Below are 27,926 nucleotides of genomic sequence, written 5' to 3'. Positions count from 1 at the left end.
AGACATCAGCAAAAAAAAAAAAAAAAAAAAAAAGACATAGCACCACACAACACAACACGGCTTCACACAATAAAAAGAGACATAAAAGTAATACATGCAAAATTGAAAACTTATTCGTATGTACAAAAGAAAAAACCTCTAAAGATGAATGATAAGATAGTTATCCGTGAACCTTTGTTCATTGCACCCAGTGAACATAAAAGTAATGTACTGAAATATGAAAATTACAATTTTAATAATGGAAGAAATGATACTACGAACTTGATGAATCATATAAGTATAAGTCTGCCTTACCAAAAAAATGATATCACAAAGAATGACGAGAATAGGGATGAAAAAAGACCACTTGATATTAATGAAAAAGAAAATATGAACTGCTTTGTTAATAAAAAAAATGGAAATTTTGATTTAAAAAATAATGAAAAAAATATGATCAAGTCCTACATAAAAGGAGAAATAAATACAAATTATAATATAATAGATAATATGTATGATGTTTATTACACTAATAAAAGTAATAAAAATTTAAATGAGTTTCTTAAACATATAAATATAAATCATACAGCTCCATGTATAGGTGAATTTAGGACTTGTATGAATTGCTTCTTAAACATTTCTACATTGTTTTGTAAAACTTGTAATTTATTTTTGTGCGCAATTTGTAATATCCAGTTACACAAAAATAGCCCTGATCATGTTATTAATGTAGCTAGCAGTGGATTATATGAAAATAATTATAAATTTAATGATATCATATTAAAAGAAAAAAACAAATGGCTTGTTGAGCTTGGTAATGGTGTGCCAATCAAAATTAGAGAAAAATGTCCAATACATGTAAATGAGTATGTAAAATATGCTTGCAAAACTTGCAGTTACACTCTTTTGTGTTCAGATTGTTTGCTGAACGATCCTGTACACGTTCAGAACAAAAGTAAAGGTGGTGAAAGTTATTACTGTGAAGGGGAGAATAAAAAAAAAAAAAAAAAAACCGAGAATGGAAGCACCACTAACGTGGATGATCTTAACCAGACAGAGCATAACAATGTCAACAATGTCAACAATGTCAACAATGTCAACAATATCAACAATGTCAACAATATCAATAATAATTGCGGTAATTCAAAAAACCTGAACACCTGCACAAATTTAGCTCAGAAAAAAAAAAATTCATGTCATGGTCATAAAAAAGAGAAAACGCAAAATATAGTCAGCTTAAGCGAATTTGAAGACAAGAAAAAGAAAAGCAACAGTGAAAGTTATAGTGACGGTAAAAGTAATAGCAGTGATGATGATAACAGTAATGGTAACCCCAAATGCGACCCTAATTGTAACCGCGATAACAATCGTGCCTCTAACCAACACAGTAGTGGAAGTAGTAACGACATAGAGGGGTTGAAACCCGGGTTTAAGCTAATGAGAGGAAACCACGAAATTTTAACTCTGGTGGATGCAAAAAATGAAATAAAAGAAGAGCTCAAGAGTAAATTGGACTTATTAAACAAAAAATCGTTAGTTTTAAAAAATACCATACCTGCACTGAGAAATATTTATAAATATGGTAAAATTATATGTAAAAATAATAAGAGATCAATAAGGGCATGTTTCATAGCTACAAATAGTTATCTTGAAAAAAAAAAAATGGACATGCAAGAAAATTTAAAAATTTTGCAAGATAAAAGTACTAATTTTTTAAATAAGTTAGATAAAGAAAGAACAAATTACAGAAGTTATTTAGAGAAAAAAAGAAATGAAATACAACACATGGTTAAACTAAGTAATCGAAATGCTGGTTTATCATTGGATTATTATGTACAAAAGTTAGAATCTTTTAAATGTTTATTTTTTACAAAAGACAATTTAATAGATATTGAAAAGAAACTAGAAATTCCTCATTCTCAAATAAAATCTGAACACTTATGTTCTCTAATTTATGATATGAAAAATGATATTCTAAATTCAAAAAAAAATATAAATAATATATCACAAAAAATTAAAAATGAATTTCAGTATCTGTTTAATTCGAATACTGAAATTCCTATTTATCCTGCACACTTTAGAGATTTTTTACAAAAAAGAATATTTAATAAAGAAAGAATACAACCAATTAGCAATGACACAAAAAAAAGACAACAATATTTTCATGTAATTCCCTTTACTGACTTTTATATGAACATTGAAATTACATATCAACAACAATTTTTGAGAAAGGATTCCTTGCACCAAAAATGGGAAATGAGAACTGTGTCCATTCGTTCGGTTTACTTGTGTATACACACGCATGCGGATCCTATACGCAGTGATAAAAGAGGACATGACGAAGGAAAATATGAGCGTAGCGATGAAGTAGAAGTGGAAGAAGGGTTAGAAACGGGGGTAGTAGCTCTAGAGTCTGTACCTGCTGTAACATCTGTCGAAGGGAGAAGAAAAGAAACTGCTTTGATGAGGATGAAAAATCCAGGAAACACTTACTCAGAGAAAGGTAAAGGCACCAATACTGCAAATTGGAGTGAGAAGAATGATAATGAAGACTACTGTACAAATTATGATCCAAAGAGTAGGTCGTGTGGTAGTCATCTCGAACCGAAAAATGCAGTGAATAACCTAAACAATGATATCGAATCCATTGTAAGTCTTAGTAATGTAAATATTAAACCATTCAGTGATCCTAATATTTCTAATATAACTATTTTAGAAAAAAGAATTTACCCATATGGAATAGAGCTAACTGAATATAATGATAAAAACGATTTAGTCGGTTACTGGTTGTTAACAAAAAAAAATGAAACAGAGGTTAATGCTCTTTTGCATGTACTAATTAATATTAAAAAGAATAATAAATCTTCTGCTCTTATTCCTTCTTTTCATCCCAAAATTAATATGAATAATCCTTTCTTTAAGTATCATGAAAATAATATAAGTACTGTATATAAACATTTTGCTTCAAATATTATTGAACAGTCGTACATTCACCAGCTGTGTAATAATTCCGAAACACATCAGAGGAACAGGTATTCAGGCGAAAGGCGCGAAAGACAAGGGAGCATAGAAACTTTAGATGGTAGTAATGGAACTAATGCATGTAGTGCAAGTAACGAACATAATGGACGCAATTATGAACAGGAGCTCCCTGTAAAGCATTCATCCTTGCTACAGTATTACAACGATTTGGAAGACTTAGGGTCTTCAAAAAAAATGCAACATTTGAAAATTGACAGTTTTATCACCAACTCGTTCAGTGTATCGGGGGATTCTGAAAGTCATGCTTTGGATAAGCTACCACAAGAGCAGGAGGAGGAGACTGAAACTGAGAATGTCATAAACTTATTGAACAAATTCACGTTACCAAAAAGCGATCAACCAAATAATATACTATCACAAGTATTAAGAAAAAGCGATTTCATATCAGAATGTAGTAACTCTAGTACGCATGAACAGGTCAGGAGAAGTAATCCCATACGATTCAGAAATACTGATTACAATTCATCTAACAAATTTGAAGACACATATCAAAACATCTTGGCAAGTAAAAAAACAAATAGATATTGTACTCTTCAAAAATTATTGAAAAAGGATCAAGAATGGAATGACCATAATACCCCTGATGTAAATATAAAATATGTAAAGCAAAATTTAGTTCATGAAGGAAAACATTCTCTTCCATTAAACCTCGAATCGAACTTTTCGAACGACAACTGGGTAGATTGTGTTAACAGTGGGGCGAATATAGTGAAAATGAATGGAAGTGAAGAAGAGGCGATAAAAATAGGCGGAAGTGAAGAAGAGGCGATAAAAAAAGGCGAAAATGAAGAAGAGGCGATAAAAAAAGGCGAACGTGAAGAAGGGGTGATAAAAAAAGGCGAAAGTGAAGAAGGGGTGATAATAAAGAATACTCGGGAGTACTTCAGTACAGACAATTATCCTCAAATGGGAGACTCTGTAATAAGTGAGCAGAAGAAAACTGTCTTTCGTAACCTCTCAACTGTTCAAGATAGTAAGAATGCAGTCACAAGCAGTGGATGCTCTGTGTACCATGATGTAATGGACAACATCACAGTCAACAGTACATTAAGCAGTACATGCATAAGAACGTGCACCAGCACCTCTAGTAGTAGTGAAAAGAACAAAACGAACAATAGTCAACTGTATAATAGCAATAGTTATGCCCTCCATCATACTGCAGAAGAAGGACATTGGTTGCAGAATGATTTGCTGCAGAATGACCTGGAGGGGGGAGGTGCTTATAAAATTAGCACCACTATAAGCAGAAAGAGTGATATCATCAATGGAAGCATCAATGTTGGCATCAGTGGCGGAATCAACAGAGGTACCATTGACAGAGTAACTACCATGGGTGCTTCTGCCCGAATTGGTAGCGACTCTACATCAAACAGTAACCTAAACAGTACTGTAGATAAAAATGATAGTGAGAGAAATAAGAATTACGATGGGATCCCCTGTGAGATGTTGTCAGATGGGTATAAGAATAATGGTAATAATGATTCTGCAAAAATGGACGAACATGATGAACATTGGTTAGGCAACCTGGACATAAAAGGAGATACACATGTAGATCCAATGACTAGCCAAAATTGTAATTCGGGTGATAATAGTAAAAGATTTTTAAGCAGCATACCCAGACAGTGTAATGACTCAAACGTGGTGTGTGATAATGGATCAATTTTAAATAAGGATATTGTTGGACATAAAAAAAAAGGTAAAACTGTATACAATGATGAAGAAAAGAAAAGTATGCTGGAAGTAGAATTATTTAAATTAAATGACCATATTCATAAATTTTTGCAAAATTTAAGCTATTCACATAGTAATAATTGTATTAACGCTAATTTAGAATGTGATAAATGGCAAGGACAAAATATAAGTAAGAGTAAAAACTATCCAAGTATTAAACAGTCCAGATGTACAGGCAAAAACAATTTTGAAAAAATGAAAAAATATGGTTCTAAAGAAAATATGATTAATGGTTATACTATTTCTGAGGATAGTGCAAATCGGTCAAACATGATCGTGAAATGTGGAGATATTGCAAATGCAAATCGTGTAAACGGTACGTGGGGTACTAATATCGGGAGTAATACTGCTTATGCTGATAAAGGCACTTCCCGCGATTCGAATCTTGACAACGTTCATTCGATAAACTGTGAACTGGAGGACCAGGGACTACTTTTCGGTCGCGCAAGTGGCAGTGCTAACGAGAAATATTTCAATGAAAGGAGCACATCATTACCATTAACACCATCTTCTTCTAGTGCTGCTGAACGTGAGGAAGACATATCTTTCGTACATATACGGCAAGGTGAGAGTACATGCTGCACACGCTTGGGCACAAAAGAGTGCATGCTTGTAGGTACACATCGGGGGAGCAGTACACAGGAAGGGAAAAATAGCACTTGTGAGTGCCTAACCTATAATAGATACGAAATGGAAAATATTTCAAATAACTTCATGTATGAAGAAGCCGCTGATGAGGGGAACATACATCATACATGCTTCGAAAAAATAAAATATGCAACAAGGAATATGAATAGAGAAAATGCTTCACAAGATAATATGATGTATGCTAAGGGGTCAAAAGGTTTATGCAGTTATAATTTTGGAAATGATGGAGAGAGAGAAATCAATTTCGAAGGAACAAACGGATGGAAAAAATGTAGTTACGTATTAGATGAAAATAAAAATGGTAAAATAGCTAGCTGTAATAACTGTATCACTCAAAATAATAAAAAAAATAAGGAAAAATTATATTACGTAAAAAATGAAGAGGGAAAAAGGATGTCTGATAAATATAAAACTAATAGTCATAATATCGCTCATGTAGAAATTAAACAATATTTAGCACCATTGCATAACTCATATCATAATGATGATGAAATTGTAAAGCTGAGGACTAAACAACAGGATGCAGAAGCGGAAGAACAAAAGGAGGTAGAGAAATATGGAGAAAATTCATTCAATTCGATAGAGAATGGTAATTATATTGAAAAAGATGAAAAGTACTTGGAAATTTCTGACTTTTTCAAAAAAGAGCAAAGTAGCAACTATTATCATCGTAGTTATAGTTTAGATACATCTACTAAATGCTTAGGAGATAGATCTGTATCTTTTCATATAGATGGGAAAGCACAGATGATAAAGGAATTAAGAAAAATTCAAGGAAAAGTTGAAAAGAAAATAAAAAAGTACAAGCTCAAAATTGATGAAGAGCGGAAAGTTGCTCCCCCCAAAAAAAACTACAAAAATGGAGCTACGAATGGGCTTAGCAGTAGTGATAGCAGTGACCGTAGAAGAAATATGCGGAGTACTTATGCAGACGAAAATTGGCGGAATCCTGTTCCTGCCAACCTTATAGACCACGTGCTCAGTCAGATAGGCAGTAAAAAGATAGGACTGTAAATGGAAAAGGAGAACTAGGTGGAAAAAGGAACAAACAGAATTGTCATAACAGATGGAACAAAATGAACGAATACAGGAGAAAAAATTTTCCAAAAAACATGTCTTAACAGTTTTCCCATTAACGCATTAGGTTGCTATTTCTTTTTTGCTATATATGATGAACTACTATAACGGGAAAAAAGCAAATCCCCAGCACTTATTTTATCGGAACATTTCTCCGCCATATGTATATATGTTCATCTCATTTATATCTGGCTTGTCCTTTTTTGCATGCACATATATGTGTTTCGTTTTTTATTCAATCAAAATATTCTCAACCTCCTCAATTTGCTCAATATGCTCATTTTGCTCAATATGCTCATTTTGCTCAATATGCTCATTTTGCTCATTTTGCTCATTTTGCTCAATTTGCTCAATTTGCTCAATTTACTCAATATCCCCATTTTTTTTTTTTTTTTTCTTTTCCAAATTATGTTCCACGCTTTATAAGAATATTCGAGGTTTACGCATTTTTGTCCTTCATTAAAATGTGGTATCCCTGTAATAGGGGCTACTCCGATTATACTACGAATGTTTACTTACTTGTGTTCATAAGTTTAAAAAATAAAAAAACAAATTTGAGTGGGTTTTTTGTATCTACCCATGCACATGTGCATATATGTATGTACATATGTGCAATGTTAACTTGATCTGATAAAAAAAAAAAAAAAAAAAAAAAGAGTCCAAACAAATGCACATAAATTTCCGCGAGATAACGAACCACACATACAAGCATGTACAAGATGGCCATTAAATTACAATTTTTTATGGTATATCTTTTGTGTCAATATGCACACAAGTACTTTGTATCAACACGCGTTTTGGAATTCGTCTGCACTTGTATATGGAAATGCTACTAAAATTTATAAGTGACTATAACACGGCAGTTAGATATGAGGTATGGCCCTAAGGGTTCATTCAATGTGTGCATATAGATAACATAATGGCATACACTAACAAGCACTAATGCACATATGTATGCACATGTTCCACTTCCCCCTTCCTCTTTTCGTCAACCAGGTGCACATCATGCATAAGGGTTCCTGGGAGCCTTATCCGCGCTGCTTGGATTTTTTATCGTCTCATCGATGGACAAAATTAGACACGCAGCTTCTGTGGCACTATAAATTACGTTTCTCTTAATTTTTGTAACTTCGAAAATACAAAGATCATATGCGTTAATGATATCTCCTTCTAAGCAATCCACACCATACCAAACGACATTCGTTTCTTCTGAATGTTTTTTTCTTAATTTGTTTAGAATGTCTGTTGAGTCATAACCTGCATTGTGTGAAAGATATCGTGGAATAGATTCCAAAGCCTTTGCAAATGAATATAAAACTATTTGTTCTTTATTATATATAGATCTACTATATATCCTTAAATATTTCGATAATTGCATTTCTATAGAACCAGCACCTGGTACTATTTCTGAATTGCTTATACATCTAAGTACTATCATAATAGCATCATTAATTGATCTCTCTACTTCTTCAATGAATTGTTTAGCTCCTCCCCTTAAAATAATAGTAACTGATTTACTTTTTAAACATTCTTTAAAGATATTATATCTCTCATTACCTATCTGAACTTCTTCAAAGTCACCACATGTACCTAAAATATTTTCATTTAAATTATATAAAGATGTTTGAACAATTGCTCCTGTTGCATGTGCAGTTCTTTTTAAATCTGCATCTTCAACTCTACCTGCACAGAATATATCATTATCTGCAAAAAATTGTGTAGCTATATCACCGATTGGAAGTCTTGACAAAACAATATTAGCTCCACTATCTTTTATTAAATTTAACTTTTTAAATATTATCTCCCATTCAGCTTGTACAATCGAGTTATATTCATTAGGGTTTTCTATTCTCACTTCTGCATTTTCCTTCTCTGCCTTTAATTCTAATTCCACATTCAATAATAAAATTTTTGGATTCTGTAATCTTTTCGGTTGTTGTTCAAATCCTGCATAGGAAAATGTTTTTTTAAAAGCAACACCATATATTAATTGTGTGTCAAGACATGATCCTCCTGTTACCTTCTTAATTCCTATATTTAATTTATCTAAATTATCACCTAGTTTATAAACTGCATTAACTACTAATTCGGCAAAAAACGATTTATGATTAGAAACCAACTTAGAATTTAATGCTGTCTGTGCACATTTTAATAAAATATTTCTTTTTTCTTCTTCACTTTTGTTTACAAAATTTAAACTTAAGTCATTTAATTTACTTATTGCTACATTACATGCATTTCTGAACCCATCAATTATCATGTTTGGTTCAATTCCATCATTTAATAATCCCTTTGCTTCGTTTAACAACTCACCAGCTACTACAACTACGGATGTTGTTCCATCTCCTACTTCATCATCTTGAGATTTTGCTATGTCCACTAATATTGATGCAGCTGGATGAGTTATGTTTAACAGATTCATTACAGTTGCTCCATCATTAGTAATCGTTACGTCGCGATCTGTATATATCAATTTGTCCATACCTCTAGGTCCTAGAGTTGTTTTTACTATATCTACTACTATCTGGCATGCGTTAATATTTCGGATTATTTGACTCTTCCCTTGGGATTTATCTGTTCCTTCCTTCAGCAACACGATTGGAAGTGACTGCACCGAAAAAAAAGGGGCAAAGATGATTTCAAATGTGTTCACTAATTAATATTACACAAATGCACACACGTTTTAACGAGTTACATCTCCATTTGCATATATAAAACGTCCTATGCACGCGTAGGAAGTATTTAACGAGGTACATCCTGTCCATGCAAACGGCAAAAAACGCTTCCACTAGGGGGTTATCACGTATAAATATGCACACATATATATGCGCATAAATATATAAGCATAAATATATAAGCATGTGCACAAATGCTCATAAACTTTAGCTCAACTATTTTTTTCTCATTTCGTTTTTTCCCCATGCGAAATGTCGTACCATTAAGTGACTCATTTTGGAAACGTGCTATTCTTCGAAGGGTAATATTATCAACATAAAATAAAAGAGAAAAATAAAATGAACAAAGAGAAAAATAAAATGAACAAAGAGAAAAATAAAATGAAAAAGGAGAAAAAAAAAAGAGAAAAAAAAAGTATGCCTTCTTTTCACTTAAATGTGAATTTCTAGATTTCTACTTATCTTGGGCTAATAAAAAAAAAAAAAAAAAAAAAAAAAAAAAAAAATTTGAGAGGTACTACTAATAATATTAAGTTATTTTATTGCATCCTTTTTTCTACATTAAACCGACCATTCCGTTATATTGAATTGAACTAAATTATATTGGATTGGATTAAGTTAAACTGATTTGAATAAGTTTATATTACATTAAATTGTGTTAATTTATATTAAATAGTTCTAAATTGCGTTAAATTGCATTTAATTAAATCTCGTTTATGGAGGCAAAAACGCTAACGAAGCAGCTGAGGAGATACATAAAAATATGCTACTATATTTTGCTCTTTTCTTAAAATAATAAAAAGAAATGTTCCAAAAAAAAAAAAAAAAAAAAAAAAGGCTGTTGATAAAATAGAGTTGACATATTATAGCACTTATTTTAAAATAACAAAACGTGCCTTAAGTTTAAGTACAAATAGTATGTACATGTATACATAAGTATAAGCAAATATACATAAATACAAATATACATATACTGAAATGTACATTTTTGCAAATTTATGAATGAATATATATACGTGACCATCCCTGTAATTTTTCCTCATTTTTACCTGTGCATGCAATAATAAAATTTACGTATTTGTGTACCTTGCCCTCACACCAGTTCTTCCTGTAGTTTAATAAAACACAAAATGAAGAAACTTTTGCCTACAAACATACACGTAAAGTACATACATTTGTATATATATATATATATATATATATATATATATGTAAATATAATTAACATATTTATGTTTAATTAAGTATCAAATGTTCAAGCTGTACTTTTTTGAAGATTTTACGAGATAGGGAAAAAAAAAAAAAAGGTCTCTTCAATTGGATCTTCTTATATATGTACATGCCTCTACGTATACGTACACCTCTATATGGGTACTCCTACAGTGCATACATTTTTTACATTAGTGCCGCGAAAAAAAAAATGGGATACCATGAAAATAGGTGCTTGAAAAAACGACGTAAAATACGAAGTAAAAAGGTACAGGGAGCATGCTCGTTATGTACAAATGACAACAGAGGTACCATATTACATGTACACATAACTTAATGTTTTTATATAACGTGATTAATATGTTTCCAGATTGAGAAGGAGTAAAACAATTATGATATGTAGTGCTTTTTTTAAAAAAAAAAAAAAAAAAAAAAAAAAAAAAATTATATACATAGGAAATATAATTAAAAAGGAGAAATGCAAATGTATATGTAAATATTAATGCACATTTATGCGAAACTGTAAATTATATTTTGCGCAAATACCAGTAAGCTAGCAAGCAAATGTCGTTATACATGAATAGGTGTCAACATGCACAAAATGGGACACCATTTAATTGGAAATGAAACATAAAAAAAAAGTAGTGCACAGTGCGATACAGTATTAAAACACAAGATCAGTTTTTATTAAAAGGTGGTAGTTTCAAGAGTATGCATTTTGTCTATGCACGTATACCTTACACAGGTGTTCAAACATGTATGTTTTTGTATATAATATACCCACGTATATAATAAGTGCGTGAGTAGTTACATATATACAAACATAAAAGTCCGAACCAGTGCAGGGAACAACAAAAAAAAAAAAAATTTCAAATTTTTCCTCTTTTTGCAAAAAAGGCATGAAGGGAAATATTTTAATCCAGCTTTATTACACGTTCGTTAAAATGGATGAAAGAGCAGGGGAGGTACAGTTATATACATCTCTAGTAAGGTTAACCACACTTACCTTCTACGCTTCTGTATGTATAATGCATAAGTTATATATTCGATTTTGCACCACTAATAACGGAAAGGAATTCGGATGAAGCATCGGAACACCTGTCTCCATTTGAATGAGAAGAGTTCGATATTGCTGATCCACCTTTAGTATATAAGCTGAAATTAAAAAACCTGTTTTTGAATCCAGTACCATTTTGTGCATCCCTTATTATTTTTTTTTTTTTTTCTTTTTGTTTTTCTTTAGTGATGCTTTTGTTTTGTTCTTTTAAAAAATTTTCTGTATTATCATAATCATTTATGTCGTTAAAGGAATGGTGATTACATGTCGATTCATTAACTATTTCACTATATAAATGGCTAGGGATTTTTTTAACGTGATTATTTTTATTATGCCCATCAATTACAGTTCCTCTTGTATTAATTATTATATTATGTTGTTGAGGATATAAATTTGGATAATATTCTCCATTATTCGATGAGTCTTTTTTTTTATAACCCCCCAAACAACTACAAGGCATTTTATCTACTATTACCTCATCCTCTAATTCAGTTACATTATATAACCTCTTTTCACTATTGCTCCACTTATTGTTATCATAAACATATGCATTATTATTAAAACTAAATTCATTTGCGCCTACGCTATAGATTATATCTTGATTTAGATTACCATCGTTAATATAATATTCACACATACCATAGCTATTTTTTAATTTATATAAGTCTTCGGAATATGTGTAGTTATATTGCTCATTTATCGAGTCCTCTCGATTTGTTTTTAGTGATTGAAAATCACATAAATGTACATTCGAAGATTTAACTTTTCCACTGTTCAAACAATTCAAATCGCAACGTAAATGCCCAACGTTGTTAAAGAGAGAAGCTAGACGTCGAGCCATGTCAAGAAGAGAAGAACGCAAAATGGATAAATAGATAGAAATATATGATGGTAAAAAATGGGGTAAAAAATGGGGTAATAAATGGGATAATAAATGGGATAATAAATGGGATAATAAATGGGATAATAAATGGGATAATAAATGGGATAATAAATGGTATAATAAATGGGATAATAAATGGGATAATAAATGGGATAACGGGATAAGAAAAAAAAAAAAAAAAAAAAAGGAAACGCGCAAGAGGGCGCTCCTCAAACATGCATTGAAATTACGCACTTAACTTTTAAAGACACAAACATGTACTAATTAACTGTTACAGTGGAGTACACACCAATGAAACATAGCCAAATAAAAATTTTTGTAAAATAAAATACATCAGTGTAAATTAATATGCGCGTGCTAAAAAGAAGTTCTCTTAACGTAATGCTGCTTGCACTTACTCGGTCGAGCAAGTTTACGCGCACGTGCATGCGCATGTGTTCGCGTTTGTGTATATGTATGTATAAATATATTGCACTAGGATAATGAGAGAAGTAAAAAACAACTGCAATAAGCGAAATGGGCAAAAAACGAAAGAGGGAAATGACAAAACTAAGGTTGCACACTTAATACGCAAGAACAAGCAGCAAGGAATTATGCATATAAATCACATCATAGCTGTAATCGTTATGTTGTTAGTTCACGTCAAACTTTAAATCTATATATAAAACAAAAAGTTTTGCTAATAACATGAAAAGTCGCTTAGCAATTTGCCTTTTTTACATTTTTATTTTACTCATACATGCACACATATATATATTTACGCAATTTGAGCATTTATGTGTATACATCTTCCCAAAAAAATATATTCTTGTTTTTCATCATTTAAAAAAAGAAAAAATTAAAATAGAAAAAATAAAGGAAAAAGTATGGAGAGAAATTAAGCGAGTTAACTAAGTGAACAAATAGGTAGTAGAACAATTACCGAATAGAGCTACGTGAGGCCGACACAGCGCGTAACTTGTAGTACTTTAAAAGATACAACAACGTAAAATTATACTATATTTTTATTTATATAACTATCTACAATTATGTTGTGTAATGGAAAATAAAGCAAATAATTAAAATTTATTAAAGTTGATTAAAATAGATTAAAATGGTTAAGTAGGTTAAATAGGTTAAACAGGTTAAAATTAATTACAAAAGTGGAAAACAAAAAACCACTACTTATATAATACTATTTATTTATTTTATAAAATAAACACATGGAAATTAACAAAAGGGGCAAAATAAAATAACTTTACTTTTTTTTTATTATACTATTTTAAAATAAATAAAATTCCCATGAGGCTAAATAAAGAACTATTGCTGAAAAAAATTTCATCCAAAATAATACAACCCACTAACAACAAACGTAAATGTTAATTTTGCTATGATTAATATTTTATAATAAATTAAAGGCACTTGAAAAAGTTTACACCATATATATATATATTTACACATACACATGTATATATGTGTATATATATATGTGTATATATATATGTGCTAATATATATATATATATATATATGAATATATACTCTTAAGCAACAATGTGCGTTTTCCCGTCGGAAAAATAAGAGGGAACGACCAATGGGAAAGAGCAAGAAAAAAAAAAGAAAAAAGAAATGAGCACTAGTGTGTAAGGATAATGTACAAATATTCATAGTTGCTCATTTCAAAACGTTGATGTATTCTTAAAATATAATTTATTACATTTAAACCTTAACTTAACAGTGTCAGATAAGGCAAAAGTTTGGCCCTTGTTATATATATATATATATATTATACATATATATTATACATATTAATATAACATGACATGTTCAGGTAAAATTGTGCGTACCATATAAGTTTCCTCTAATAACAAATTTGTATGTAAAATAAGGGAAAAAATCCTATATGTGACAATAAAACAAATTTACGAACGAACGAGCGAACAAATAAACAAGAAATTAATAAAAATTATCTGGAGAAAGTATATTATTTCGTAATTCCATTTTTACCCTAAGCACATAAAATAAGTAGAAATTGAAGTGAAGGGAAATGAGGGGAAAAAAAAAAAAAATAAAAAAAAGCAGTTCTACAATTACTAAAAATTTTAAATCAAATAAAATAATCAAATATTGCTTTTATATTTGTATGTGCAATTGTGTAAAATGCGTTAACCCCTTTTTTTGTAATAGAAATTTTTAAGCATTTTAAAATAAATGAATATTTGAAATTATTTGTAAACAAATTACTTTATTTCATTTTATTTGTATCTTATTTTTATCTTATTTTTATTTTGTTTTTATTATTATTTTATTTTTATTTTATTTTTATTTTATTTTTATTTTTTTTTTTTTGAATTATATACACATGAACTTATGCACAGAAAAATTTTTAAATAAATTAACATAAGTACAATTTTAATATTGAAAAAAGTACATAATAAAAAAAGAATTTAAATTCTGACATCTTTGCGGGAGGGGCATTATCGCTGTAAATGACGACTAACGGATACGCGATTATTGCTAGTTGAAAACTACTCCAATTCCCGTCTCAATGCTTGAAAAAGCAGAGAGCAATTTTTGTAGCCTTTTTTTAAAGGCAAAAACAGTGCTAACCGTTTATCAATCTTTTTGCATTTTATCACATCCATTAGGAGCCTTAATTTTTGAGAAATTTCTTGGACAGGTATTATATACTTGTATAAATACATATACAATTAATTATATATATATATACATATATATATATATATATATATATATATGTATATATTTATGTATGTATTTATGTATGTATGTATGTAATTACGCTTTATATGTGTATATATTTATGTAAGTACAATTCTATGTTTATGTATTTTATTTTATTTTATTTTTTTCCATTTCAAGTATGATATGAGAACTGTTCATGTAAAACTTTTTGCCAGATCAAGTAAGGCAGTTTTTCCATTTTTACAAGTAAAATGTGTACATAAAAAAAATATTATGCTTATTTATGCCAATTTTTTTTTGCACGTGTTTATATATCATTATTCATGTGTAGTATTTATACCTAATGGATAGATAATGAAAATAATTTGTATATTTAATAAGGGTAAAGTTAGAAGGAAGAAAGAGGGGGGTAATGCCTAAAGCGCAAAATAATAAAAATGAAATAGGAATTTATGGGTATAATAATTATCTGTTATGTTTATTTTTTTTTTTATTTATATTATATTATATTATTTTTTTTATTTGTATTATTTTCTTTTATTTTATTTTATTTGTATTATTTTATTCTATTTATTTTTAATTCATTGTATTTGAATATACTGATTAATTTAATAAATTAAGAATAGTTTGTTGATATGATAAAATTGAATGCGTTATTATATCACATTTATCGTAGTATGTGAAGGAAAATTATATGGTAAAATTAAAAATGTTATTTCCCTTATACAAAAATTATACTTTGTTCTGTTATTCAGTATTTGAAATATCTTAAATATATGATTATAAAAATTTTTATACCTTGTGAGAGCTTTTTTCTATTCTGTCTCTTTTTTCCTTTGTTAATTTTAGTTCAGAGGAATAAAAGGCAGAGCATATCATCACCCCAATAAGCAAGTAAAATTTGCAAATGTGTATTTTTTTTTTTTTTGAATATGTAAGAACTTTATTTAATATGAACTATAATAAAAGTATTACTATTATTCTTACCATTACTATTATTCTTACCATTACTATTATTCTTACTATTACTATTATTCTTACTATTACTATTATTCGTACTGTTATTGCCTTTATTTTCTTTTTTCACATAATTGCAAATGAAATTTACAATGGTAAGAGTAGTTGATTTTTGTTTATTTTGTTAAAAAATGTTTGAAGTTTTTCCACTGCGGAACAGTTACATTTATAGTTCAGCAATATTTCAAATTGTTAAGTGCAAAAAGAACGTGTTCATTTTTGCAATTCTATTCTGCTCTACTCGTCAAATTTGTATAAAAAAAAAAAATCCTAATATTGATTCACAAAGAGGTACGTTTTTTGCCTAAGCGCAGATTCTCTTAATCCTTTAGGGGCTGTAAAAATAAGAAAATAAAGTGAACTATATGTATACAAGCATTTACACAAAGGTGTATATTTATTATGTATATATGTACGCACGTATTCCTTTCGTATTGGCCATCATAATAACACTCCCAAATGAGAAGAGAGAAAACGTTTAAACGTTCGTAACTACCAGTTAAGAAAAATCAGTTTATCTCACTTGAAATAACTTGACAAAGGGAATATAAAAACTACTTTGCTTTAAATTTCTGTGCCATTCTCTTTTTCTAAGATGTACGATGGTGTGTTAATTTGACGTAAAAGCGAAAAAAAAAAATTTTTTTCTTATCTTTTAATAGAAGTCGTTTGGGATTGTTTGGCAAATTAAATAAGTAAAATATAACAACCTGCATTTGTTCTTTTTTTTTTTTTTTTTTCTTTTCCTTTTTTTTACATGCATCCTTATTTTTAGAATCTTTGAAATATTCGATGTTAATTTTTCCCTTAAACAAAGTTGTGAACAAATGCTAAAAGAAATTAGCTTGCAATAAAACTACAATTACGCATACATAATACATACATACAAACATACGTACATATATATGTGTATAGATAAACATACAAACATACGTACATATATATGTGTATAGATAAACATAAAAACGTACATACATATATATGTGTGTATAGATAAACATACATACATACGAACGTACGTTTGCTGTTGTACCAAGTAATAAGCATACCAGGCAAAATTGCAGCTCTTTTTCCTACTCCCGCTTTTGCTAATCTTTTAACTTTCGTTTTATAAAAATGAGTTTTGAAATAGAGCAGGAATATTATGTTCCTCCAGATGTTCTGTTTAACACCTTTACCGATGCACATACCTTGACAAGACTATCCAGGGGCTCCTTAGCTGAAGCGGTAGTTTTTCAGTGCCAAAAAAAAAAAAAAAAAAGTATATATATATACAACATATATGAACATACGTATGTATATAACTATATAATGGAAACAAGAGCGACACACGTTTTGCTCCCCACAGTTGGTCATACTTTCTCACTCTTCTGCTTTGCCGAATTTTTCAGCTTGTCATTTGAGTGTACATCACATTAGTATAGTTTTTTTTTTTTTTTCTTTTTTTTTTTTTTTTCCTGTACCCTATAATTTATCATATTTGTGTGTATGTGTGTGTGTGTATATTTTATGGTGATGTGCAGGACCTAAGGGTTGGAGGAAAATTTTCTTTATTTTCGGGAAGTATATATGGAGAATATGTCGAAATTGAAAAACCACAAAAACTTGTCCAGAAATGGAAATTTCGTGATTGGCGTGATGCAGATTATAGTCAAGTTTCATTTGAATTTATAAAAGTACAAGAAAATCATACCTTGCTTAAATTAAAGCATGAAAATATTCCCTTAACTAATAAGTTTAATGAAGGTTTGTGACCAGTATAAATCATAGCGACATTTCACTTTATATTTTGTTTTACACATTTTGAATTCGAAGTCATACTTTATATTTTAAACTTCTTACATTTTACGTGTTTTTTTTTTTTTTTTTTTTTTATGTATGTATATATGTGTGTATGTGTGTGTGTATATTTGTATATATGTGTGTGTGTATATTTGTATATATGTGTGTGTGTATATATATATGTATGTGTGTATATTTGTATGTGTGTGCAATATATTTAAAGTACCGCTATGACGAGTATGCTATGTTGACAACGTTCATGATAATTGAAAGTTTAAACACCTGAGACGATATCATATAATAACATACATATTCATATATATATGGATATATACATATGAATATTATTTACATCCTTCTGGTTTATTTATATTATACAATAATAACATGATTATTAAAAGTTTGCCTCTTGCGTACATATTCATAACGTGTTGTCTATATCACCTCAATAAAATTTTTTTTTCAAAACCTTCTTTTTTTTATCTTTTACAGGGGGAGTTATAGAAAGGTGTAAAAATGGATGGACTGAAAATATTCTTCATAACATTGAAATAATATTGGGGTACCCAAAAAAAAAATAACAACACCTTTTTTTAAGGGATGGGGAGGGGGGAAAAAGATATATAATGTATGTACCATATGTATGTATTTATACATATTGAAAAAGTTGAATGTATTATGACTCAATAGGGCAACATATTCTTATTTTATTTTATTTTAAGATTTTTCCCTTAATGGATCTAAAAAAATACGAACATTGTAATTAGCGCGATTTAGCAGCATTTATATATATATATATATATATACATAAAAAAAATATATATACATAAAAAAAATATATATACATAAAAAAAATATATATACATAAAAAAAATATATATACATAAAAAATATATATATACATAAAAAATATATATATACATAAAAAATATATATATACATAAATAATATATATATTTTTTTTTTATCATTTAAAATGGAAAACTTTGTGTGATGCATAAGATAAAATAGCTTGTAATCACATTTTAATACACTGCAAAAAAAAAAAAAAAAAAAAAATTATAGACTGATATTATATTAATAACGATGTTTCGATTTTAGCTGTAACAAAAAGGCTTCCGTCTTGTCTGAACGTGTCTGAAACACTCTAGTGCGCTAATGTACACATGAAATTATATGTATATATGTACATGCATATGTATATGTGTATATGTATATATGTATATATATATATATATATACCTACATTTTTTAATTCAACCTAATGTTGTACGTCACTTATTCAATTGTTCGGCATTCCTGGACTAAGTACTACTACTCCTTTGATGAACTTTTTAACGTAACAACGTATAGCCAAGCTTCAAACAAAAGCAGCAGTAATTGCGCGGCATCATAAAAAGTAGTTCAGTTATAAATAATTCGATTCTGCGCAAACTTGCAATTTCTGGAAATGTTTTTTAATTTGCCTCTTTATTCTGTTCAATTATATTTATTTGTTTGTCTGCTTGTCTGTTAGTCTGTATGTCTGTATGTCTGTTTGTCTGCTTGTCTGTTAGTCTGTTAGTCTGTTAGTCTGTTAGTCTGTTAGTCTGTTTATTTGTTTTTTTTCATTTTACATCACTTTCCTTCTAAGTAATAAAGCGAAGTATATTTAAGAACTCCTCTTTGATATAACGAGAAGGAATATGTAAACCTGCTAAAACGCTTCATTAAGTATAAGAGTACGTTTTTCATGGTGGAAAAGAGCTAAATATATGTTCTAAACCGGCTAATATGTAATATATATATACATACATATGTATACATTTATGCACATATGTGATATTAAATTCTATAAGGTATACAAAAAAAATGAGAGGGGAAAAAAAAAAAAATTCTTTTTTGTTATGTAAGTCGAATATATGGATATATATATATATATATGTATGCTAATAGATAATACATTTTTATATAGAATTATAACAAAGATAGGTATATTATTTTTTTTTTTTTTATAATTCTATTTTTTCACATTTTCGCACGTTCGCATTTATTACATCCATATGGGCACGAATATTCAGGCTTTCCTACGGCTTTTACAATTTTACATATTTGTACTTCCTAACCATGAAGTGAATCGGTACGAGTGAAAAATTACGCAAATATGCATAGCACTCTATCAGCCTTTTTATTTAGAAAAAATAAAAAAATAAAAAAATAAAAAAAACAACGTAAAGCATCAGATTTTTGTGAAGTAAAATGAAATATAAAATGACGAAATTAGGAATATAGCCATAGATCTTATTTTTCTTTTTCTTGTCATTTTTATTTTATATTTTTGAATTTTAGCTCCCCTTACCAGTTTAATAAAGCTTCATAAATTCAACTACTTGCAACAGCATATGTTTTTATATTTATATGACTTTTCGAAGAGGCAGAAAAAAAAAAAAAAAAAAAAAAAAAAAAGAGAAAATTTAATGTAAAAAATGTGATAAACTTCCCGCATTTGTGAAAAGATAACAAATTAAAATATATATATTTGAAGTATTACTTTTTTTTTCTTTTTTTTTTTTTTTCCAAATTTAAGTTTCCTCAATCGTTCAAATATAAAAAGAAAACAAGCGCGTCAAAAAAAAATCAAAAGAGAGGAGGCGTAAAAATATTTGTCAAAACATATAAACTGCTTATTCTTGTCCCGATTAAGTATCATAATCTTGTGAAACAAAACGGTTAGGTCATTAATAAGTTGGGAGATAGTAAACTAAATAGCACATTTAGAAGAAGGAAAAAAAGGAGGCACTTTATCGCCAACTATAGCATGTAGGAAATGTAAGAAGTGGGGTATACGAAATAGGATAAAAGCGGAGTAAGAAGTACACTTGGTAAAAGAGGTGCAAGCAACACAAGCAGAGGGTAAGACTACCACAGCAGTGAATCGCTGCCGGAGTAACTGCTGCTGAAAAGAGAATTATCGCTCAGCAGAATGTCGATTCTGTGCACGATTAGCGGACAGACGCCCGAAGAGCCAGTTGTGAGCAAAACAGGCTATATTTTTGAAAAACGACTAATAGAGAAACATATAATAAACTATGGGATATGTCCAGTAAGTGGGGAAATATTAACTTTACAGGATTTGTATCCTTTAAAAAATGAAAAAATTGTTAAACCTAGACCTATAAGTGCTAGTAGTATTCCTGGACTTTTGTCCATGTTTCAAACCGAATGGGACTCCATAATATCGGAGATGTTTAGCTTAAGAACGCATGTAAATGATATTAGAAATCAACTAAGTCATAGTCTTTATCAATATGATGCAGCTACAAGAGTAATTGCAAAATTATTAAAAGAAAAAGATAGTTATAAAGAAGAGATTACTAATTTAAGGAATCAAATTTTTCAATTAAAAAGTGGAAATGATATAAATGAATTTGAGATTGGAATAACGGATGAACTACTAAACGAGATGCAAAATATTGCAAAAGATTTATTAATGAATAGAAAGAAAAGAAAAATTGAAAATGTATGTTCTGTAGATAAGTGGAAAGAATTTACAAATACAAATGAGTTTGATATTCATTCTTCAGTTGTACCTGGAGTTACTTCCTTAGCATTAGATATAAATAAATATAAATATAATTATAACCATGATCATATTAATCATAATTTCTTCTCAGGAGGTAAAGATGGAAATATATATTATGTTTCTCTATCTGATAATAAAATTATTTCAAAATTACAAGGACATTTAAAAAAAGTTAATGCACTAATATCTCATCCGTCTAATTTTGTTTGTATATCTGGATCAAATGATAAAACGGTTCGAATATGGAAAGGTGATTCGGATACCAATGAATATGTAACTGCTCATGTAATTACAAAACATAAAGATCATATAACATCATTATCTTTACATCCACTAGAAAATCTATTTATAAGTGCTTCTAAAGATAATGTATGGATTTTACATGATTTAGAAACAGCTAAAACGATAAAAACTTGTAAAAATAATCCTTCTCCTTTTAAAAATTTATCTATTCATCCTGATGGTATGATGCTAGGAATTGCATCGGAAGATTCAAATATACATATATATGATATTAAAAGTCAAGAATATAAAGCTTCACTTACAGGACATACAAAAGCAGTAGACTGTATCTCCTTTAGCGAAAATGGTTATTACTTAGCATCTTGTTCTAAAGATAATACAATTAAATTGTGGGATCTCCGAAAAGCTCTTAGTTTTCAAACATTAGAATTAGAACAAACACCAAATTTTATCACTTTTGATTATTCTGGAAAATATTTATCAGTTGCCCTGGGAAATGACATACATATATATAACTTTCATACAAAGAACCAAGTTACGCTAGTTAACACTCTTTCGTCGCATACTGATACTGTTACCAAAACTTGCTTTGGCAGCAGAACTTCCTATTTGTTGTCTAGTTCTATGGACAAGACAGTGAAGTTATGGAGTTAGCTTCCCGACATCTGCCAATGAGCGCACATGTGTTTTATACCCCTTCCTAGCGTGTTTGTACCTCTGCACAGCTCTCATCTTCCTTTTTCATTTTTATGCGTCTTTAATTCTTCGTAGTTGTAAATGTGCAGTATTATTTTTTTAATTATTTATTTATCCTCCTTTTTATTCCATTTTGCTTATGCGTTCATCCATTTTTTCTTCCCATTTTTCTTCCCATTTTTCTTCCCATTTTTCTTTCCATTTTTCTTTCCATTTTTCTTTCCATTTTTCTTTCCATTTTTCTTCCCATTTTTCTCTCCATTTTTCTTCCCATTTTTCTTCCTTTTTTTTTTTTTTTTTTTAAAGAAACCCCATTGCCCCCCATTTTGTTTTAATTACAAATTGCAGTAATGCTTTACAAATGTAATCCTTAACCATTTACGCGGGTATTTTTTTTTTTTATTTATCAATTGATACAATTTCATTAAATAATTTTAAGTTTAATTAAATTTTTTTTTACCCTTTTTTTACAACCTTATTATATATATTAAAATTTATTAATTCAAATTTGTGCATATATTATAAACATATATATATATATATATAGAAAAAAAAAAAAAAAATCTACTTCTATCAGTCGAAGGATGTAAAAATTTAAAACAGTGTAACCTCCAAAAAGCGCAGTAAAATAACATAATTTACTGACATATTTGGAAGCGCCATTTTGTACTTCTTACTGTTGAACAACCATGTCTTAAAATATAGAATAATTTTTTTCATTCTTTGCACTTACTATAGTAAGTAAAAAAACATAGTTTTAAATTCATTTTATACAAAAATTAATTTCTCTTTGCTTCCCGCGCAAGTTTAAATACATCTGCATTTTTTGTTAGCAAAAATTGTGTAATTATGTAAAAATTATGAAAAAACTGCGACAATTTATACCTAATGATTTTGTACATAGAACAATTCTTAATTGAAAATAAATTTAACATTAAACTTTTTGTATTTGCAGTTACATTTGCCTATACATTCGCATATACATTTGCACATATATTCGCATATACATTTGCGTATACATTTACATTTACGTGTACATATATATATGTATATTTTCTTTTTTAACTTTTATATTGTGTGTGAAGTGAGAACATTTTTTTTTTTTTTTTTTTCTCCTTGCATGTTCATGTAATTATTTACTCACAATAATTATTTTACATTCATATATTTTTTTTTTTTTTTCTTTTCATAACCACTATATTTCTATATATCACAGTTGTTGAAAAAGTGTAAAATTGATAATTTGCAACGTAATAATTTTCAGAACATTATAAACCAATTTCGAAAATGAATTAAGAGATTTCCTTCTTTATAGACAAGGTAAAAACTTTTTGTAATCAAATTTATTACATTTACGCTTAAGCTTTAAATAAAAAGCTAGCGAATGTAGTCAACTTCCTTTTTAGGCAAACTGGAACAAAAAAAAAAAAAAAAAATAAGCTTCAGCTTCTTTCCGGCATCTAACATGTACTCACATATTTTTAGTAATCCTGTCGAAAAAATACTTACTTTAATATATAATTATATATATATGTATATGTATTTGTTCATATGCACTTGTTTGGAAAAATAGTTATTTTTGTGTAAATCGGAATCTCCAATGTTTTACACCTCTGTCAAAATGTGGTAATTGTATTACCCCTTTCAAAGAATGTGGAGCCCTTTTATTTTATTTATTTTTTTTTTTTTTTTCCTTCCTTAGGGAGCTGTATAAAATGAATTAGTAAGCAGTACTATTTTATGACAAAAATAAGCGAAATAATATATATGTCTTTTCAATAGCCAAATGTTTTAATCATTCTAACTAGGATCATGGAAGTAAATATATTCACAATTATTTACATTATAACAAATTTTGTTCTGTTATATATTATATAATCTCACAAATGAAAGGGATGGAAACACTTTATGATATTTTGTTTGGATGCAAAATATGCACAACAGGCATTTTAATTAATATGCCTCATGTTATGAAAACATTGCTAAATATACTTAAAAATTATTTTCCTAATTATTTACATAATTTCTTTCCCTTGCTTGTGCATGTGCATTTATAGACTGTTTTTTTTTTTTTTTTTTTTTTTTTTTTTTTTTTTTTTTTTTTTTTTTTTTTTTTTTTTTTTTTTTTGCTACTGACATATGTAAAACTACAAAATTTCTACCTTACCGTTCATAATATTATACACGTTCATAATTAACCCTGATAATTTATAAAAAACATGTATATGATTACTCACACTTTTACATGAGCTCATACATTTTTTCATTTATTTATAAGAGCCTGAAAAAAAAAATATTACATACATATTATATATATTATGCCATGTGAGCGTATATACCCTTGTGTAACGTTGTTGTGAAGAAAAATATAAGTTACTGTTCTGTTCTTAATAGGTATCGGATAGCGAAAGCAATAATTCAGAATGGAAAGGAGCTACAACAGACAGCACTTTTCTGCATAAAAATAACTTTAACAAATTAGCCAAATTCGCAAAATCAGCATATAAGCTTCCTAGTACGGAAAATGACAAAAGTTACATGAATAGTTCAGAAAATTTCGAAAATTTTGAAACAAATGACCATACAATTTATGATAACACATATGAAAATGATTATGATCCAGATTATGAAACCCATGAGTTTTACAACACTGAAATTGTTGGATGTATAAGGGAAAAGACGTTTCCCTACGAATGTTTATATAACATAGAGCACAATTCTGAATGCCAAAATCAAAAGGAAAAAAATTATAAAAACACATTAACAATGCAGAACGAATTAATTTTCCAAAATGATATGTTAAGGAATGTATTAAAAAGTTCTCAAAATATGAAAGAAATGCAAAGAGAACTATTCAATGTTGATGTTAAAAATTTCGTCCCAGTATCACCACCACAGACAAAAAGCGCTTATTCCGTACAAAGGGAATATTCAAAAATGTATGATAATGATATTCATGAAGATTATGATTTGAATAATAGTAACAGTAATAGTACACAAAACGCTAACAAACCTTCATGTTATAATACCAGTTATGAATGTAATGCGTTTATAAATAAAGAAAATTTAAAACATAAGAATATAACTGTTAGTAAAGAAGAAAAACATAGCTCCAAACAAAAACTACCTCTACAACCCCCGCGAATAGGAGAAATAAAAGTTAATATTGATGATATAAAAACTGGGCTATTGTCTTATTATTCAAATATTTACTCTTTGGACCATTATGATATAGAGGACAGAATAAACATTTTAAAATATGGTGATAAAAATATTTCTGACTCAGTTAATGTTAAATATTTTTACAAAAAAGAGCAAGTGTCAAAAAGACTTCCTTTCATACATTACAATGATGAGTTAAATAATCCTAATTCATTTTCATATCAAAATACACCTGTTGATTATTACTATAGTGGGGATGCACACAACTCGAAATGGAGTACACCTCATCATTTTCACATGAACAATCTTACAAATAAAGAAGCAAAATTAGAAGAGGAAGCAGAAAAAGAAGAAGAAACAAAATTAAAAAAAGTAAATGCTTCCGAAAATGCATATGACCATGTGGGTCAAATTGCTGAACTGTTGACTAGTCTAAAGAACAAATGCGCGGATGCAAATTTTAAAGCTCAGACCTTGATATCCAAATTCAATAGTAAATATGAAAATCCTGATAATCGATTTTGGATTCATGACCTTGTCCCAGTGGTGAGACAAAATGAAAGGAAAAGAAAAATAGGAAACAAAAAAAGGAAACAAAATAAAGGAAAACAAAATAAAGGAAAACAAAATAAGAAAACAAAATAAAGGAAAGCAAAATAAAGGAAAGCAAAATAAAGGAAAGCAAAATAAAGGAAAGCAAAATAAAGGAAAGCAAAATAAGAAAAGATAATAAAGGAAAGAAAAATTAAAAAAATAAATTTACGAATTGTTACTAATTATCATATTCTCGCGTAAAAGCCTATTAAGAAGCATAAAATGCAGCCAAATTTTGTACTGCGTAAAAATGCCTCATAATGGAAAGTGAAATAGCATGAACTTTTGTATTATATATATGTGTGTGAATATGCGTGTATGCATGTACGTATGTATGCACATATATAAATCCTCACACTGCATACCTTTTCCCATACAGCACTTGAGGAAGCCGAAGCTAAATGATGATGATGGAATAAGAAAACATATAGCTGTAACCTACGCACAGCTGTACAACGAAGCGATGCTAAATAAAAAAAAAATAACAGCTCTTGAAAAAAAGTTACACATATTAAAGTTAAGAGCCAACAGTTATAAGAATGGACATAGAATGGAAACAAGAAACGCATTATGAGATAAATACTTCTTTGACGTTTACTACACTACAAGGGAGGAACAAAATGAAAACTTTCAATATTTCAGTTTATCTATTTTGTGGTTACAGATCTTTAAAATAAAGGAATGCAACATGAAATTGTTCGAAATTATACTCACTCGTAAGATATGAGAGCAGCGGAAAACAGAGACATATATAATTTTGTAAAGATTATGAAGATATTGTAGCGAAGAATTACCATTCTTGTAGGGTTTTTTATAAGGCTATGTAATAAAGCAATATTTACTCGTACTAGGAGTTATGATGATGTTAATGTAGTGCATTAAGGGACACGAAGGGACATGTAGGAACGTAAAGATACAAACATGCAAAAGCAAATACGAACTGCACTTAAAAGCTATTCAGAAAGAAGAAATCTCAAACATTAAAGCGTCTTTAAAGGTGTATAAATATTTTTGTGTAAATTTCATGCTCCCCTTTTCATTCGCATATGTCTACAATATTTGCATGCATTTCGAACTTAAATCCTTTGCTTTTTTTTATCCTCTGTTGGGTAATCCTCAACGTAAGGTTTCTTAAATGTGTACATTTTTTCTGCCTTTAAGCATGGCGTAGATATATATATATATATATATATCTTTATATATTTATTTATGTACACTTATATTTATCATTCTCATCGTTAATGTCACTATGAATAAATAAAAAATAAAACATTTTAACTATTTCCATAAATTACACATGCAAGTGCATCAATCTTGTGGTTTATTAAACGATTTTCATGGACTTCTTCCCTGCTAAATGTGTGCTTATGCACATATGTACATTTTATGTACGTGGATTTTTTTTTTTTTTTTAATACTTGTGTTAAGGGCTCATAATGCACACATTTTTTCCCCTTTACAAATGTAGACCATGCAAAATTTAATTAAAATTTATAAGATATAATATTTACGTATCCTTAAAACAATTGTTCTTAATTTCAAAGATATATTAAAAAGAAACTTAACTCGCAAAATGATAAACTATAATGCCTAGCTAGCCAAAATGTATGCATTATTTCTGAACTTTTGAAATCCAAGTTCGAATTTTCATTGGTACCTATTTTACTTTTTTCTGAACATGGAATAAAAAAAAAAAAAAAAAAATATATAAATTGGATTGAACCAAGTTAAACTGGATTGAACTGAGTTAAATTGGTTAAACCAAATTAAATTAAACTAAGTTAAACGTAATGGAATGAAAAAAAATACAATGAGTTTTGTTCCCCTTATGCGTAAATATTCAAAATCTCAGAAAATATTAGAACCGTGAAAACTCCGATTTATTATT

At 28.8% G+C, this 27,926-nt stretch overlaps 6 protein-coding genes across 6 annotated transcripts; 4 read left to right on the top strand and 2 right to left on the bottom strand.

Moving 5' to 3' along the window:
• Positions 1-144: 144 nt before the first annotated feature.
• On the top strand, positions 145-6,411 carry MKS88_002514 (zinc finger protein; the record flags this gene model as incomplete). The annotated part of the gene is made up of 1 exon (XM_067215530.1): positions 145-6,411. One exon carries the CDS (start codon positions 145-147, stop codon positions 6,409-6,411), a length of 6,267 nt encoding a protein of 2,088 aa, XP_067073948.1.
• Positions 6,412-7,477: 1,066 nt separating this feature from the next.
• On the bottom strand, positions 7,478-9,425 carry MKS88_002513 (T-complex protein 1 subunit eta; the record flags this gene model as incomplete). The annotated part of the gene is made up of 2 exons (XM_067215529.1): positions 7,478-9,082; positions 9,411-9,425. The coding sequence occupies 2 exons, from the start codon at positions 9,423-9,425 to the stop codon at positions 7,478-7,480; spliced, it is 1,620 nt and encodes a 539-aa protein (XP_067073947.1).
• Positions 9,426-11,395: 1,970 nt separating this feature from the next.
• Positions 11,396-12,256, bottom strand: MKS88_002512 (uncharacterized protein; the record flags this gene model as incomplete). Its single annotated transcript, XM_067215528.1, has 1 exon — positions 11,396-12,256. The coding sequence occupies one exon, from the start codon at positions 12,254-12,256 to the stop codon at positions 11,396-11,398; it is 861 nt and encodes a 286-aa protein (XP_067073946.1).
• A 4,859-nt stretch (positions 12,257-17,115) lies between these two features.
• MKS88_002511 (activator of Hsp90 ATPase) lies at positions 17,116-18,362 on the top strand (the record flags this gene model as incomplete). Its single annotated transcript, XM_067215527.1, has 3 exons — positions 17,116-17,226; positions 17,523-17,745; positions 18,274-18,362. 3 exons carry the CDS (start codon positions 17,116-17,118, stop codon positions 18,360-18,362), a joined length of 423 nt encoding a protein of 140 aa, XP_067073945.1.
• A 2,381-nt stretch (positions 18,363-20,743) lies between these two features.
• MKS88_002510 (pre-mRNA-processing factor 19) lies at positions 20,744-22,240 on the top strand (the record flags this gene model as incomplete). The annotated part of the gene is made up of 1 exon (XM_067215526.1): positions 20,744-22,240. The coding sequence occupies one exon, from the start codon at positions 20,744-20,746 to the stop codon at positions 22,238-22,240; it is 1,497 nt and encodes a 498-aa protein (XP_067073944.1).
• Positions 22,241-24,168: 1,928 nt separating this feature from the next.
• On the top strand, positions 24,169-26,612 carry MKS88_002509 (uncharacterized protein; the record flags this gene model as incomplete). Its single annotated transcript, XM_067215525.1, has 3 exons — positions 24,169-24,249; positions 24,677-25,990; positions 26,418-26,612. The coding sequence occupies 3 exons, from the start codon at positions 24,169-24,171 to the stop codon at positions 26,610-26,612; spliced, it is 1,590 nt and encodes a 529-aa protein (XP_067073943.1).
• Between the last annotated feature and the right edge of the window lie 1,314 nt (positions 26,613-27,926).

Source organism: Plasmodium brasilianum, chromosome 8 (assembly GCF_023973825.1).
Source record: "Plasmodium brasilianum strain Bolivian I chromosome 8, whole genome shotgun sequence".
Lineage (NCBI taxonomy): Eukaryota > Apicomplexa > Aconoidasida > Haemosporida > Plasmodiidae > Plasmodium > Plasmodium brasilianum.
This window is presented reverse-complemented; position numbering and strand designations above follow the sequence as displayed.